The sequence below is a fragment of the Melitaea cinxia genome, chromosome 7 (assembly GCF_905220565.1).
Source record: "Melitaea cinxia chromosome 7, ilMelCinx1.1, whole genome shotgun sequence".
Classification (NCBI taxonomy): Eukaryota; Metazoa; Arthropoda; class Insecta; order Lepidoptera; family Nymphalidae; genus Melitaea; species Melitaea cinxia.
Window position 1 is genome coordinate 9663613 of NC_059400.1, and position 14312 is coordinate 9677924.

The 14312-nt window shown below is 36.5% G+C and overlaps 1 protein-coding gene across 1 annotated transcript in view; it reads left to right on the forward strand.

Moving 5' to 3' along the window:
* Positions 1 to 1230: 1230 nt before the first annotated feature.
* The window catches only part of LOC123655336 (disks large homolog 2-like), a 62635-nt gene continuing 49553 nt past the window's right edge, over positions 1231 to 14312 (forward strand). Inside the window, exons 1-2 of the mRNA XM_045591148.1 lie at positions 1231 to 1345; positions 1391 to 1540. Of these exons, the coding sequence (XP_045447104.1) occupies positions 1231 to 1345; positions 1391 to 1540 (265 nt within the window). The remainder of the gene's footprint in view (positions 1346 to 1390; positions 1541 to 14312) is intronic.

Here is a 14312-nt window from a genome sequence, read left to right on the forward strand (position 1 = left end):
TTTTCAGAGACTAAAAGAACTGGTCTATATAGAATATTTCAATTATTAGTGAACAGAAAATTATGAAGCAATTTTCAATAAAAATTAATTATAATCAGTTTAATCAGTCTAGTGGTTTCTATGAACTATATAAAAGAATCCTTGCACGTATGAAAATGTGAAATATGTCAAACTAACACCAAGTAGCCTTAGGGACATGAATTGATTTGGCAGCAGCTACATTTAAAGTGCAGCAGCTTGTAACACTTATTATAAAACTTCAACATAATTTTTTTGTAATGGTAAAGTAAGAATAATAGTTTATTCCGCTATTTATTCAATTATTTCTTGCTAAAACTTTGGATCAGATGTCACCTTTTATCCTTGTAATAAAAAAGTACTACACATACTATATATATGAGGAATATACAATATGTATACAAGAGCGCTAGTAGTGTAAGAAAATCTGCGTGGATATTCAAAAATGAACATAAAAACGAAAGTTTAGACTTCGAAAGCCTTTGTCGTGTGCGGATGTCGAACTCGTAACCCCTAGCGCAAAATTACCGCGATGCCAATTCATCATCGGAATATAATATATTACTTTACGCTACTCATCGTATACGATTATACGAACATTAAAATTAAATACTCGTTTGAACATATTACCCCTAGAGATTTGAAGCACGATATCTTCAAAACGCTGTGCCAATAACTTGAAATATTTTTAAGATTAATTTTTACTCTAGAGAGAATTAAATCGAGAGCGATGAGATCGTTTGTAACAAAATGATATCCTTTTTTATGAATTCTTCGCATTGCTGTCGATGTAACGGGATTACAATTTATAGTCGTCATTAATCATTTCCAAGCGATATTTGTGACATTCATGCAATAAGATCTTTCTTTGAGAAAAGCCTAAGATGAGGTATTTATGAGGTGTACGTCTTACGTTCGCATTTAATGATTATTTGTTTTGAAAGAAAATTAATTCTAGCTTTCATAATATCGTTTTTTTTATTTTTTTTTATTTTAGATATCAATGATTATCATCAATGATTTTTTTTTTACGACTACAATCATTACTTAACAAAACTTGAATTGTCAAAATAAGGTTTTATAATTGCAGTAATAACAGACAGTGAAAAAACTTAGCATGAGTTAGTTAAATAAAATAATTGTAGAAATATTATATAAACATTTTAATATATCTAAGTGTCGGTGAAATGTGATGGTGGGGATGTGCACAGTATGAGCAAGTGGATGGCGCTGTTCGGGCTAGTGTGGCTGCTGCGAGTACGCGGATCTTTATGCGGATGTACAGCATGCAAGCGTGCTCGTATGGAAACACAGGAGATCCAATATAGTAGACCTGTGAGAACTGCGAGTACGCCGTGCCTTGATGAGCAAGTTGTGGATACAGAGCATCCATCGAGTCCAAACGAGCATGCCACTTTTGATGTCATCGCTCTACAGAGATATACGCGTGACGTCACAGTACAAACGGATTTTGACGATGAAGAAGACTTAGACAAAATCGAGCTGCAGATTAAAGAAGAATGTAAGTTGTTCTGACAATATTACACTTTATACTATTTCTAAGTGTACATTATTTAAGTGCGGATTAACACGTTCTATATTTTACCTGTATCTCTTGATCAATATGTCATGTATGTCTCTCCCATTCCTTGTGTGTAAACATTATAATTTTCCCAAGGGTAAACTCCTAAAATATAATAAAAGAGCTATGTACAACGTGGATAAATTTTGTGTCAATTGTATAATTTTATTACTAAGTGATATTAATGACGTTAACAAATGAATTCAAATAAGCGAATATTAACGAATCTGGTTTGAATGAATAAGCAGCAAAACTTACGATTTATCATAAATTGAAAATGGTTATTAAAGGTGAAATATTTTCATAAAATAGTCATATAACACTCGTTTTGGTAATAGTATTTATTAACTAATTATAGAAATTCACTATGTTAATTTCATTTTAAACATTTTTAACCGACTTCAAAAAAGGAGGAGGTTACTCAATTCGACCTTATAATATAATTATGTTCGGGGAGCTGCATCGTTTATGAACCGATTTTGATCGTTCGTTTTTTGTTGGGAAAGAGATATCCCAAGTGTGGTACCATGATAAAGAAACTAGGATCTGATGATGGAATCCCGGAGAAATCGAGGGAAACCCTCGAAAATCGTAGTGACTACTAGTGCGTTTGTTAATTTTTATTCGTCTACTTACGTTGTATTACTTGTCGATGTAATTGAAGTCGTTTTATCAAAGTATCAGTAGTGTCAAATACAATTATAATAGTACTAGCTGTGCCCGCGGCTACGCCCGCGTAAAAATCAGTGTGTCACAAAGTTTTCCCAGCAAACTTCCAGTGAAACTCTCATCAAAATCGGCTTAGCCGTTCCATAAACCTTCCTCTTGAAGCCCTCTCTCCATTGGTGAAACCGCATGAAAATCCGTTCAGTAGATTTTAAGGGAATCGATCACATACACTTTTGGAGACTTTGTTCTATAATACACTAACTGTTGCCCGCAATTACGTCCGCGTGAAGCGCGCGTCGCGTCGAACAAAATGGTTCGTTGAATTCGTCAGAATTGTGGTATGAAATAATGTAGTATAAATATAGTATTGTAGTGTAAATATGCTTAACCCTTAATTAGGCGCATTAAGAAAATCACACAATTAGTCGCATGGGGTCTCGAGTGACCCCAAAAACAAGATTGAAAAAGGAGTGTATGAAATAAATAAAACAATGATTGGATTATATAAAATATTAGTGTTCTTTATTATCTTTAACTTTAATAAACTCAAATATAGCTCTGACTTAAAATTTAAACAAAAAATGACAAACTTCTAACTACTCCTAAAACTACATAATTTTTGACTTAGCCGATGCGCTTATTTAAAAAAATAATAATAAGTCTCATTAGCCGATTATTTTTATCTGCAATCGACGCAGTATACTCTAAAGTGTTGTTGAGAAACAAATTTACAACACTTATGACATTTGGTTGGCACTTTTTTGTCGTTCTTCCTAGGATACAATGAGCAACGTCCGCGCTTAGATATTGACTGATGCACCGTCTTTTTCATATGATATGCTTCACGTAGCCATTTTTTTGTTGACGCAGGGACAGAAAGCTGCTAATACGATGCTTTTTGTGACTTTCTATAAGTGCTGCTGCCAATTTAAAAAAAAAATCTGTCTTGTATGTGTAATATTCTTTTATTAGCATTCGATCTGAGTATGATAATTGCGTTGATGCCAGATAACTTTAGAAGATGACAAAATATAGCCAGATTTCTATTTCTCTTCCAAAATTATAACTAGTGCAAAGTTGTTCATTGCAATCGACATCACTTTTGCCACCGATGATTCAGATGATATAACTTGACTATCTGCGAACTCTTCAATTTTACTACCAGAATCATATGGGAACTATTCACAGCGTTTCCGTTTACAATTTGTCTTCCGAAGCAGAATTAGCAACATCTTGCTCATCGTCAGCCACCTCCAGCCATTCCAATAACTGCCTATTATTAGCCACTTAAAAAATCAATAAACTGAAAATAAAAGAAAAAGTCTGTGCAAATAAACACAAAAATAGGTAAATTAAATAGCCGGTATATAAATACATATATACTAATATAAAAAATTAAGTAAAAACATAAAAATAAAAACTTACCTCCGCAAAAAAAAATCACGTAAGTGGTCGCATGGGGTCAGCGCTCTAGAGTAAAGCGACCAGCGCATATGCGTAGATGTTCTGGAAGCGACTGATTTGCGTACCCTGAGGGAAGTTAGGAAGCTAGAGTGAGCGTGAGCGCGCTCTAATCTCTCAAAGATATATATTTTTCAATTTGAAATGGCCGTGACCCCATGCGCCTAATTAAGGGTTAAAATATACTGCAACAATTTAGTTTTTAATATGGTTCTACGTAAATATATGCCACGGAATAGCGTAACGCACGCTCCTCCGTGACTCCGTGACGATAGGGGTAAATAAAAAAGTATTTTAGTAACGTAAAGGTTAGATACTATATAAATTTTTTTTGTACTACTATATGATCAATATAAATGTTTCTTGAACACATAGGGTTGCAAACGCGATTATTTTCCTTTAAACCGTAACCCCGCTGTATATGTTTCATACAAACTATCAACCCCAATTAAACCCCCTTAGCAATGGAATATCGCAAACTTCGTCTTAGCGGACGTCTACTAACCTACCTCTCTGCCAAATTTCATCTTTTTTACTCCTGGATGGATGGGGACCATCCAGCGGTTTTTGAGTTCTCGTGATGAGTGAGTCAGTGGCCTTTCTCTTATATATATATATAGATTACGATGCATTATTTGGACACCTCACTATCTATAGAGCAAACATTTTTAATTTCAAGTCTCTTACTTCAAAAACATAGGACTTTCATACAAACTTCCAACCCCCGTTTTATCCCCTTAGAGGTCGAGTTTCGTAAAATCCGTTCTTAGTGAATGCCTACGTTTTATAAAGAGCCTACCTGCCAAATTAAGTTTGTAGGTGTTATAGTTTCGGAGATTTCGTGATGAGTGAGTCAACCTACCATCCCCCGTTTTAACCCCAAAAGGGAGTTGGTTTCTAAAGATACATTATTTGGACACCTTTTCACCATCTATAGAGCTTACATATTAAATTTCAAGTCTCTTACTTCAAAAACATAGGACTTTCATACAAACTTCCAACCCCCGTTTTACCCCCTTAGGGGTCGAGTTTCGAAAAATCCATTCTTAGCGGATACGTATGTCTTATAAAGAGCTTATTTACCAAATTTCAAGTTTGTAGGCGTTATAGTTTCGGAGATTTCGTGATGAGTGAGTGACCTTTCGCTTTTATATATATTATTATATTATATTATTATATTATATATATTATATATTATATTATTACTAGACGTCTGGCCCTGCACTGACTCCGATAACAACGAATAATTTGTTGAATAACATGATTACTGATTTAATGTCATTAAATGCTCTTACGCAGTATAATTGTTGTAAAAATAATAAAAATCGCGTTTTAGACCTGGTAATTAGCTCTCTGGTTATCTCCCAATTGAGCGAAAGCAAGGACCCTCTTTCCGGGATAGAACCATTACACCCTCCTATTGAGTTTTCCGTTAAAATTAACTTTCAGGAAAAGCTCGAATCTTGTATTGGGGCTAGGTTCCGCTTCTAAAAAGCTGACTATGACAAAATTACAAGTGCCCTGATTAATATTCTTGGGAGAAGAAATTGTCGAATTATGATTGCTGTTCTGAGAATTATCATTGCTAAACGTGCCCAAATCCAAAACACGGTCTAGTAAATATCCGCTATGGTTTTCTGCAGCACTGCTAAAGTCATCAATGAAAAATTTAAATATCGTAAAAATGGCAACCGTTGCGCGAAGCTTCATAACCTAAACTATAAATTGTATTTGAATAGCCTGGAAACAACTTTGTCTTCAAACCCTAAACTTTTTTGGAGCTTTATCAAGCGCAAAAAGTTAGTCAATTTCCTATCCTGCCACGATGTCCTTAGATGGCGAAGTGGCTTCTTCCGGACCTGGACAGATATAATATCATAAATAACGGTTCGTTATTAAACAGGTTTGTTGGTGTCCTGGCATGTTGGCGCATTGGCGTGTTGGCGTGTTGGCGTGTTGGCGTGTTGGCGTGTTGGTGTGTTGGCGTGTTGGCGTGTTGGCGTATTGGCGTGTTGGCGTGTTGGCGTGTTGGCGTATTGGCGTGTTGGCGTGTTGGGCTGTTAGGGTGTTGGCGTGTTGGTGTGTTGGCGCATTGGCGTGTTGGCGTGTTGGAGTATTGGCACATTGGCGTGTTGACGTGTTGGCGCATTGGCGTGTTGGCGTGTTGGCGTGTTGGCGTATTGCCGTGTTGGCGTGTTGGCGTGTTGGCGTGTTGGCGTGTTGGCGTGTTGGCGTGTTGGCGTGTTGGCGTGTTGGCGTGTTGGCATAGTGGCGTGTTGGCGTAATGGCGTATTGGCGTGTTGGCGTATTGGCGTGTTGGCGTGTTGGCGTGTTGGCGTGTTGGCGTGTTGGCGTGTTGGTGTGTTGGCGTGTTGGCGTGTTGGCGTGTTGGCGTGTTGGCGTGTTGGCGTGTTGGTGTGTTGGCGTGTTGGCGTGTTGGCGTATTGGCGTGTTGGCGTGTTGGGCTGTTAGGGTGTTGGCGTGTTGGTGTGTTGGCGCATTGGCGTGTTGGCGTGTTGGAGTATTGGCACATTGGCGTGTTGACGTGTTGGCGCATTGGCGTGTTGGCGTGTTGGCGTGTTGGCGTATTGCCGTGTTAGCGTGTTGGCGTGTTGGCGTGTTGGCGTGTTGGCGTGTTGGCGTGTTGGCGTGTTGGCGTGTTGGCGCATTGGCGTGTTGGCGTGTTGGAGTATTGGCACATTGGCGTGTTGACGTGTTGGCGCATTGGCGTATTGGCGTGTTGGCGTGTTGGCGTATTGGCGTGTTGGCGAGTTGGACTGTTGGCGTGTTGGCGTGTTGGTGTGTTGGCGCATTGGCGTGTTGGCGTGTTGGAGTATTGGCACATTGGCGTGTTGACGTGTTGGCGCATTGGCGTGTTGGCGTGTTGGCGTGTTGGCGTATTGCCGTGTTAGCGTGTTGGCGTGTTGGCGTGTTGGCGTGTTGGCGTGTTGGCGTATTGGCGTGTTGGCGTGTTGGCGTGTTGGCGTGTTGGCGTGTTGGCGTGTTGGCGTGTTGGCGTGTTGGCGCATTGGCGTGTTGGCGTGTTGGAGTATTGGCACATTGGCGTGTTGACGTGTTGGCGCATTGGCGTATTGGCGTGTTGGCGTGTTGGCGTATTGGCGTGTTGGCGAGTTGAACTGTTGGCGTGTTGGCGTGTTGGCGTGTTGGCGTCTTGGCGCATTGGCGTGTTGGCGTGTTGGAGTATTGGCGTGTTGGCGTGTTGGCGTATTGGCACATTGGCGTGTTGGCGTGTTGGCGTGTTGGCGTGTTGGCATAGTGGCGTGTTGGCGTAATGGCGTATTGGCGTATTGGCGTGTTGGCGTGTTGGCGTGTTGGCGCATTGGCGTGTTGGCGTGTTGGCGTATTGGCACATTGGCGTGTTGGCGTGTTGGCGTGTTGGCGTGTTGGCGTGTTGGCGTGTTGGCGTGTTGGAGTGTTGGCGTGTTGGCGTGTTGGAGTGTTGGCGTGTTGGCGCATTGGCGTATTGACGTATTTGGCGTATTGGAAACTCAAAATCTCATCAAAATCGGTTTAGTCGTTCCGTAAACCTTCCTCTTGAAGCCCTCTCCTCATTGGTAAAACCGCATGAAAAGCCGTTCAGTAAATTTTGAGGGAATCGATCACATACACTTTTGGGGACTTATTGTTATAATACACTAACTGTTGCCCGCGTCTACGTTCGCGTGGTAATGAAGATACGCATTACTATCAAGATGTTTAAGCAAATAATTTTTTTATTTCAGTCACTTGAAATGCTTATCACGCTGAGTAATTTTTTAAAAGGCACAATTTAGTATAATTTATTAGTTATTTTTATAAAACCTCTCTATACACCACATTTTTGGTTTTATTTTCAGGCTGCAGTATAACAGGCGAACTTATAGCTGCTGTATATGTTTCATACAAACTATCAACCCCAATCAAACGCCCTTAGCAGCGGAATATCAAAAATCCGTTCTTAGCGGACGTTTACTAACTATAATCTACCTCCCTGCTAAATTTCATCTTTGTCCATCCCGGATGGATGGACCATCCAGCGGTTTTTGAATTCTCGTGATGAGTGAGTCAGTGACCTTTCTCTTTTATATATATTGATTACGATGCATTATTTGGACTCCTTTTCACCATCTATAGGGCATACATTTTAAATTTCGTCTCTTACTTTAAAAACATAGGCTTTTCATACAAACTTCCGAACCCCGTTTTATCCTCTTAGGTGTCGAGTTTCGTAAAATTCGTTCTTAGCGGATGTTTACGTCTTATACAAAACCTACTTGCCAAATTTCAAGTATGTAGGTGTTATAGTTTCGGAGATTTCGTGATGAGTGAGTCAACCTACCATCCCCCGTTTTCACCCCAAAAGGGAGTTGGTTTCTAAAGATACATTATTTGGACACCTCCTCACCATCTATAGAGCATACATTTTAAATTTCAACTCTCTAACTTCAAAAACATAAAACTTTCATACAAACTTGCAACTTCCGTTTTATCCCCTTAGGGGTCGAGTTTGGTAAAATCCGTTCTTAGCGGATGTCTACGTCCTTTAAGAAGCCTACCTGCCAAATTTCAAGTTTGTAGGTGTTATATTTTCGGAGATTTCGTGATGTGTGAGTCAACCTACCATCCCCCGTTTTAATCCTAAAAGGGAGTTGATTTCTAAAGATACATTATTTAGACACCTTCTCACCATCTATAGAGCACACATTTCAAATTTCAAGTCTCTTACTTTAAAAACATAGGATTTTCATACAAACTTCCAACCCCCGTTTCGCCCCCCTAGGGGTCGAGTTTCGTAAAATCCGTTCTTAGCGGATGCCTACGTCTTATAAGGAGCCTACCTATATACAGGGTGTCCCAAAAAGTAGTGATAAGCGGAATTCCAGAGATAGGGCACCCCTTGGGGTATCCGAATCACCCCTATGTATGTTCAGCGATTTTGCATAGTTTTCGAGTTATGAATTTTTTTATGTTTTTGAGAATTTTCCACCTGAACAACTTTAAAAATTTCTAAAAAAAAAATTGAAGACTTTTTAGAATTTTTGTTTTTGTATCTAAATAGTCATGAGCTGTAGCTTCCCGCTTAAAAGATTCAGCTTCTTAACTTTGATGGAAATTGTGAAAATCTAAGTGTAAAGTGAAAATTTTACGTTTTGAGAACTATGACTTCAATTTTCAACTTAGAATTAAAAATCTAAACAGGCGATTTTATGGTTTCTTATTAGGTTTAAAAACTTTTCCAAAGTGTCAGCTTTCACAATCATAAATAAAAAGTTGTACTTAATGGGGCTACTTTTGCTAAAATTTGCCTTCAAAGACATCAAGGTGGAAAATTCTTAAAATTACCAATTTGAATAAAAAAATTTTTTTTGCTCAATTTATTATTCCTTTAAGGTTAAATAGTTTTGTCGGCGCTCTAGCTGGGTCATACGTATAGGATTCGTGCGGAGGAAAATGATAAATTCGTAGACTGAGTGATATGGTTCCAAAACGATGGTACTCCATGCCACTTTGCAAGAATAGTCAGACAACATTTAACAGAAAGATTTAGAGACAGATAGATCGGCCGTGGAGGGCCCATTGCATGGCCGCCGCGGTCCCCAGACTTGAATCCAATCGATTTCTTTGTCTGGGGATATTATAAAGAAATAGTTTACGCTAAAAACATTAGCAACGTAGCCGAGTTAAGACGAAAATTGAGACAGGCACAAGAAACAATTAAAAACAACAGAATAGCATTCGTAAGACTCAAAGAAAACTTTTTAAGACGATGTAGAACATGTATCGAGCACGAAGGTCGACATATTGAAAACTTTTTATAATAAATAATTTTAAGACGATTACTTTTCGTTTTATTAATTAAACCTAAATAACCTCCAAATGTTTATTAAATCTTCGATCTTAGTTTTCTTACAATCTTTTGGTTGGTTAACAGACTAATTAACTCTTACGAATGCTATTCTGTTGTTTTTAATTGTTTCTTGTGCCTGTCTCAATTTTCGTCTTAACTCCGCTACGTTGCTAATGTTTTTAGCGTAAACTATTTCTTTATAATATCCCCAGACAAAGAAATCGATTGTATTCAAGTCTGGGGACCGCGGCGGCCATACAATGGGCCCTCCACGGCCGATCTATCTGTCTCTAAATCTTTCTGTTAAATGTTGTCTGACTATTCTTGCAAAGTGGCATGGAGTACCATCGTTTTGGAACCATATCACTCAGTCTACGGATTTATCATTTTCCTCCGCACGAATCCTATACGTATGACCCAGCTAGAGCGCCGACAAAACTATTTAACCTTAAAGGAATAATAAATTGAGCAAAAAAAATTTTTTTATTCAAATTGGTATTTTTAAGAATTTTCCACCTTGATGTCTTTGAAGGCAAATTTTAGCAAAAGTAGCCCCATTAAGTACAACTTTTTATTTATGATTGTGAAAGCTGAAACTTTGGAAAAGTTTTTAAGCCTAATTAGAAACCATAAAATCGCCTGTTCAGATTTTTAATTCTAAGTTGAAAATTGAAGTCATACTTCTCAAAACGTAAAATTTTCAATTTACACTCAGATTTTCACAATTTCCATCAAAGTTAAGAAGCTGAATCTTTTAAGCGGGAAGCTACAGCTCATGACTATTTAGATACAAAAACAAAAATTCTAAAAAGTCTTCAATTTTTTTTTTTAGAAATTTTTAAAGTTGTTCAGGTGGAAAATTCTCAAAAACATATAAAAAAATTCATAACCCGAAAACTATGCAAAATCGCTGAACATACATAGGGGTGATTCGGATACCCCAAGGGGTGCCCTTTCTCTGGAATTCCGCTTATCACTACTTTTTGGGACACCCTGTATATATATAGATTATATTCAAAAATCAAACATTTTTGTACCAATAACATTTTTATACTTAGATTAATTCTTATTAATGATGTATCGGATATTCGTATCCGTAGATACTTACAAAAAAAAAGGTCTGCACTTCTATCCCTATCATTTTCGGCGGATCTTTAACGGATCTTTCGCAGCGGTAAACATCATTAAGTATGTGATGTTGACTTCTGAGATGGGTAACGATATCGATTTTGTTAAAAATTACTTTTTATTGTACAAGTCAAAAACTTTAATTTTTTTTTTATATCTAAAGATGTGTTTGTGTTCTTGTGAGCACATTCGTGTGTTTATGTATATGAATGAAATGAATCTACATATCGTATCGTATCATATCGTATAATGAAACCACTTCGTAATTAAAATAAGATAAGATATTATAAGATTTAGTTCGCCCTGGATAGATAACAATATTATCAGGCTTTGTGATAAGAGAGATTATATATTTTCTAAGTGGAAAAATAGTCTAGATCCAAAAATTAAATTAGATTATAACAAAATTCGAAATAAAATTCATAAACTTTTAGAATACAAAAGAAATAATTATTACGTACAATATATTAATAATAATTTTAGAAACACAAGAAAAATATACAAAATCGTTAACGAAATGTTAGGAAGAATAACACTATCATTAGATATGGCTATACATAGAGCCTTCGATGCACAGGGTATTAATACCAAAGACATGACCGAGAACTTTGCAATAACATTTGACAGAGCAGTTAAAGACATTATTCCAAAATGTAATTTAAAGTTATCTGATTCTATAGCTACCCGTAAAACTTTGGACTCAAGTATATTGTTCAAACGAGCATCAGCAAAATGTGTCAATAAAATAATTAAACAATTAAACCCAAGAAAAGCTCCAGGCTTGGACAATATTAATATTTCCGATATTAAAGTTATAGGCGACAACATTTCTGGCTCAATTTCAGACTTAATTAATCGTAGTGTTGAAAGTGGTCACTACCCGGATGCTCTAAAAATAGGTTGTATAAGACCAATTCATAAAAAAGGTAAAAAGAATGATTACTCAAATTATCGCCCTATAACACTCCTATCTTCCATAGATAAAATTGTTGAAAAATATGTATCAGAACAGATAAATAGTTTCTACAGAAAACATAATGTAATCAATCAAAATCAGTTCGGATTTCAGTCGGGTAAAAGCACTTCATTCCTTTTGTCAAAGTTTACCGACGAAGTCAACAAACACCTTAATGACAAAAAAATTGTCTTAGCTCTCTTTATTGATTTCTCCCGTGCTTTTGATACATTGGTACATCGGCAGCTAGTTGACAGATTAGATAATTGTGGAGTACGTGGTCCACTACTGACCTGGTGCAAAAATTACTTCGATAACCGAACCTTTACTGTTAAAGTAGATAATATTTGCAGTAAACATATATCTGTGACTGAGGGTACAGCTCAGGGCTCCGTGCTGGGTCCACTTTTTTTTTTAACTTACGTAAATGATATGAACAACTGTATCACTAATAGTACATGTTACCAGTTCGCGGATGATACATGTCTTGTTATGGCTGATAGAAATCTCGAAGCCGCTATAAGCAGTTTACAAGTCGACCTAGATGCCCTAACACGATGGTGTCATGACTCTGGTCTAGTGCTCAATGCAAGTAAAACAAGACTACTGATTATTAAGTCTCCATATATTAAACAATGTCCTATAGAAAATTTGATTGCTCATAACCATGACTGTCTTCACGCAAAAAATAAAGCAAATTGTAAATGCCCAACTATAGAGATTACCCAAACACAGAAATATCTTGGACATACCATAGATAACAAGTTTAACTGGATTCACCATATTGAACTAGTGTGTGACAAACTAAGACAATTTCTTGCAAATATAACAATACTTAAAAATCGTATACCATTCAAATTAAAAATTATGCTTTACCACGCATTAGGAGAATCCTATATACAATACGGAATTAGTAGTTACGGCCGCACGTATAAAACTTACCTCGATAAAATATATAATCTCCAATTAAGAATATTAAAAACAATAGTGTCACCAAAAATAAAATGTAAATTTTCCAATAACGAATCAGGGCTCTTTAAGCATTGTAAAATTTTACCAGTACATTCCAAAGTAAATTTTATATTGCTTAAAGAACAATTTTTCAATATATCATCAAAAAATATTATTGAACATCCTGTATGCACACGGGCGATCACTGAGAGACAACTACGTACACAGCGCGCTAACAATATGTATGGTGAGCGTACAACTGCTTATATTGTGCCTCGACTTATTAACAACCTACCCGTAGATTTATGCAAAAGTATTTCAAATAGAAATATCAAAAATAAATTAAAACAACATTACTTAAATATTTTGAACTAAACATTTACTTAAATTGTATTTTATTGTATTATTGTATTTATTTATAATATTACAAATTGTTTTCTTATTTTCTTATTAAAAGAATTTGAACATTGTCTGTAACCGTTATAAATAATGAATGTGTATAATTAGACTAAGATAGCACAGGTTGAAACCTTAGTGGTTTTTTGTTGCTATTTTTTTTAATATTTCGTGTATTACTACTTTTATAAACGATAATTAAAATTAAAAAAAAAAAAAAAAAAAAAAAAAATTAAATTTAATGGATTTGCGTGATCTCTACAACCATAGATGGCTTACAAAACCTAATTTTAGAATTAGGATGTTACCGTATATCATTTTAACTATATTTTAGATATGAAATGAATCATCGTCATATGGAAGGTTTAATATTACTTTAAAAAAAAAGCTTTTTTATAAGATGGGCGGACAATCTTTAAAAATGATAACTATGGAAGGTTTAATATTACTTTAAAAAAAAAGCTTTTTTATAAGATGGGCGGACAATCTTTAAAAATGATAACTATTGTACCTTGACGATTGAAGATTTTTTTTTTAAATATTACTTATATTTACATTTTGATTCAATAATTTTTAATAGTAAGACTTAGAAACTATAAAACAAGACATTGCGTTCAATAAAATTGGTGAATTTCAACTAAATAATCAAACTATATACAAGAAATATTTGTTAAATACATAGAGTTTACTGTGCTATGTACTATTGTAGAAAAAGATATCAGAATAAAGAAAAAGATCCGACAAAGTAACATTGATGTAATGATCACCACAAGAATAGCTCGTAGCTGTTTTGTGCACACGACGTTTTGCTCTATAATATTTCCTCATTTTTCATGAGTCCTTGCTTATAAATACTGTTACGTGTTAGGGTTCGAAGGATTTGGAGAGAAAGACCTGCTGACTCTTTTCAAGACTTTATTCACTAGCACTAGGTCCAACACAAAGCACTAGGTTCAAACACTAAGCACTAAGTTCAAACACTAAGCACTTACAATGTCCTCAGTCGTAGCCAATGTCGTAGGTCTCGCTGGTACCACTCTTGATCACTAGTTTTCACTCTTGAAGTCGCCTCGAAGATCGCTCAAACTGAACTGTACTCGCTCGCCTCCCTGCGGCTATTTATATCGGCCGACACGAGGCCCAGACCATTCTGGAAAGTTCGCGCATGTGCCCGGTTTTCGAGACTATACTTCTACAAAGTTCCACAGTAGTTCCTCTAACGCCATCTAGTATTGAGTAGAGAGTTTCATGCGGTCTCTGTCTTTGTGTGGTTTCAATGGTTGCCGCTAGATGGCGCTAGTTTC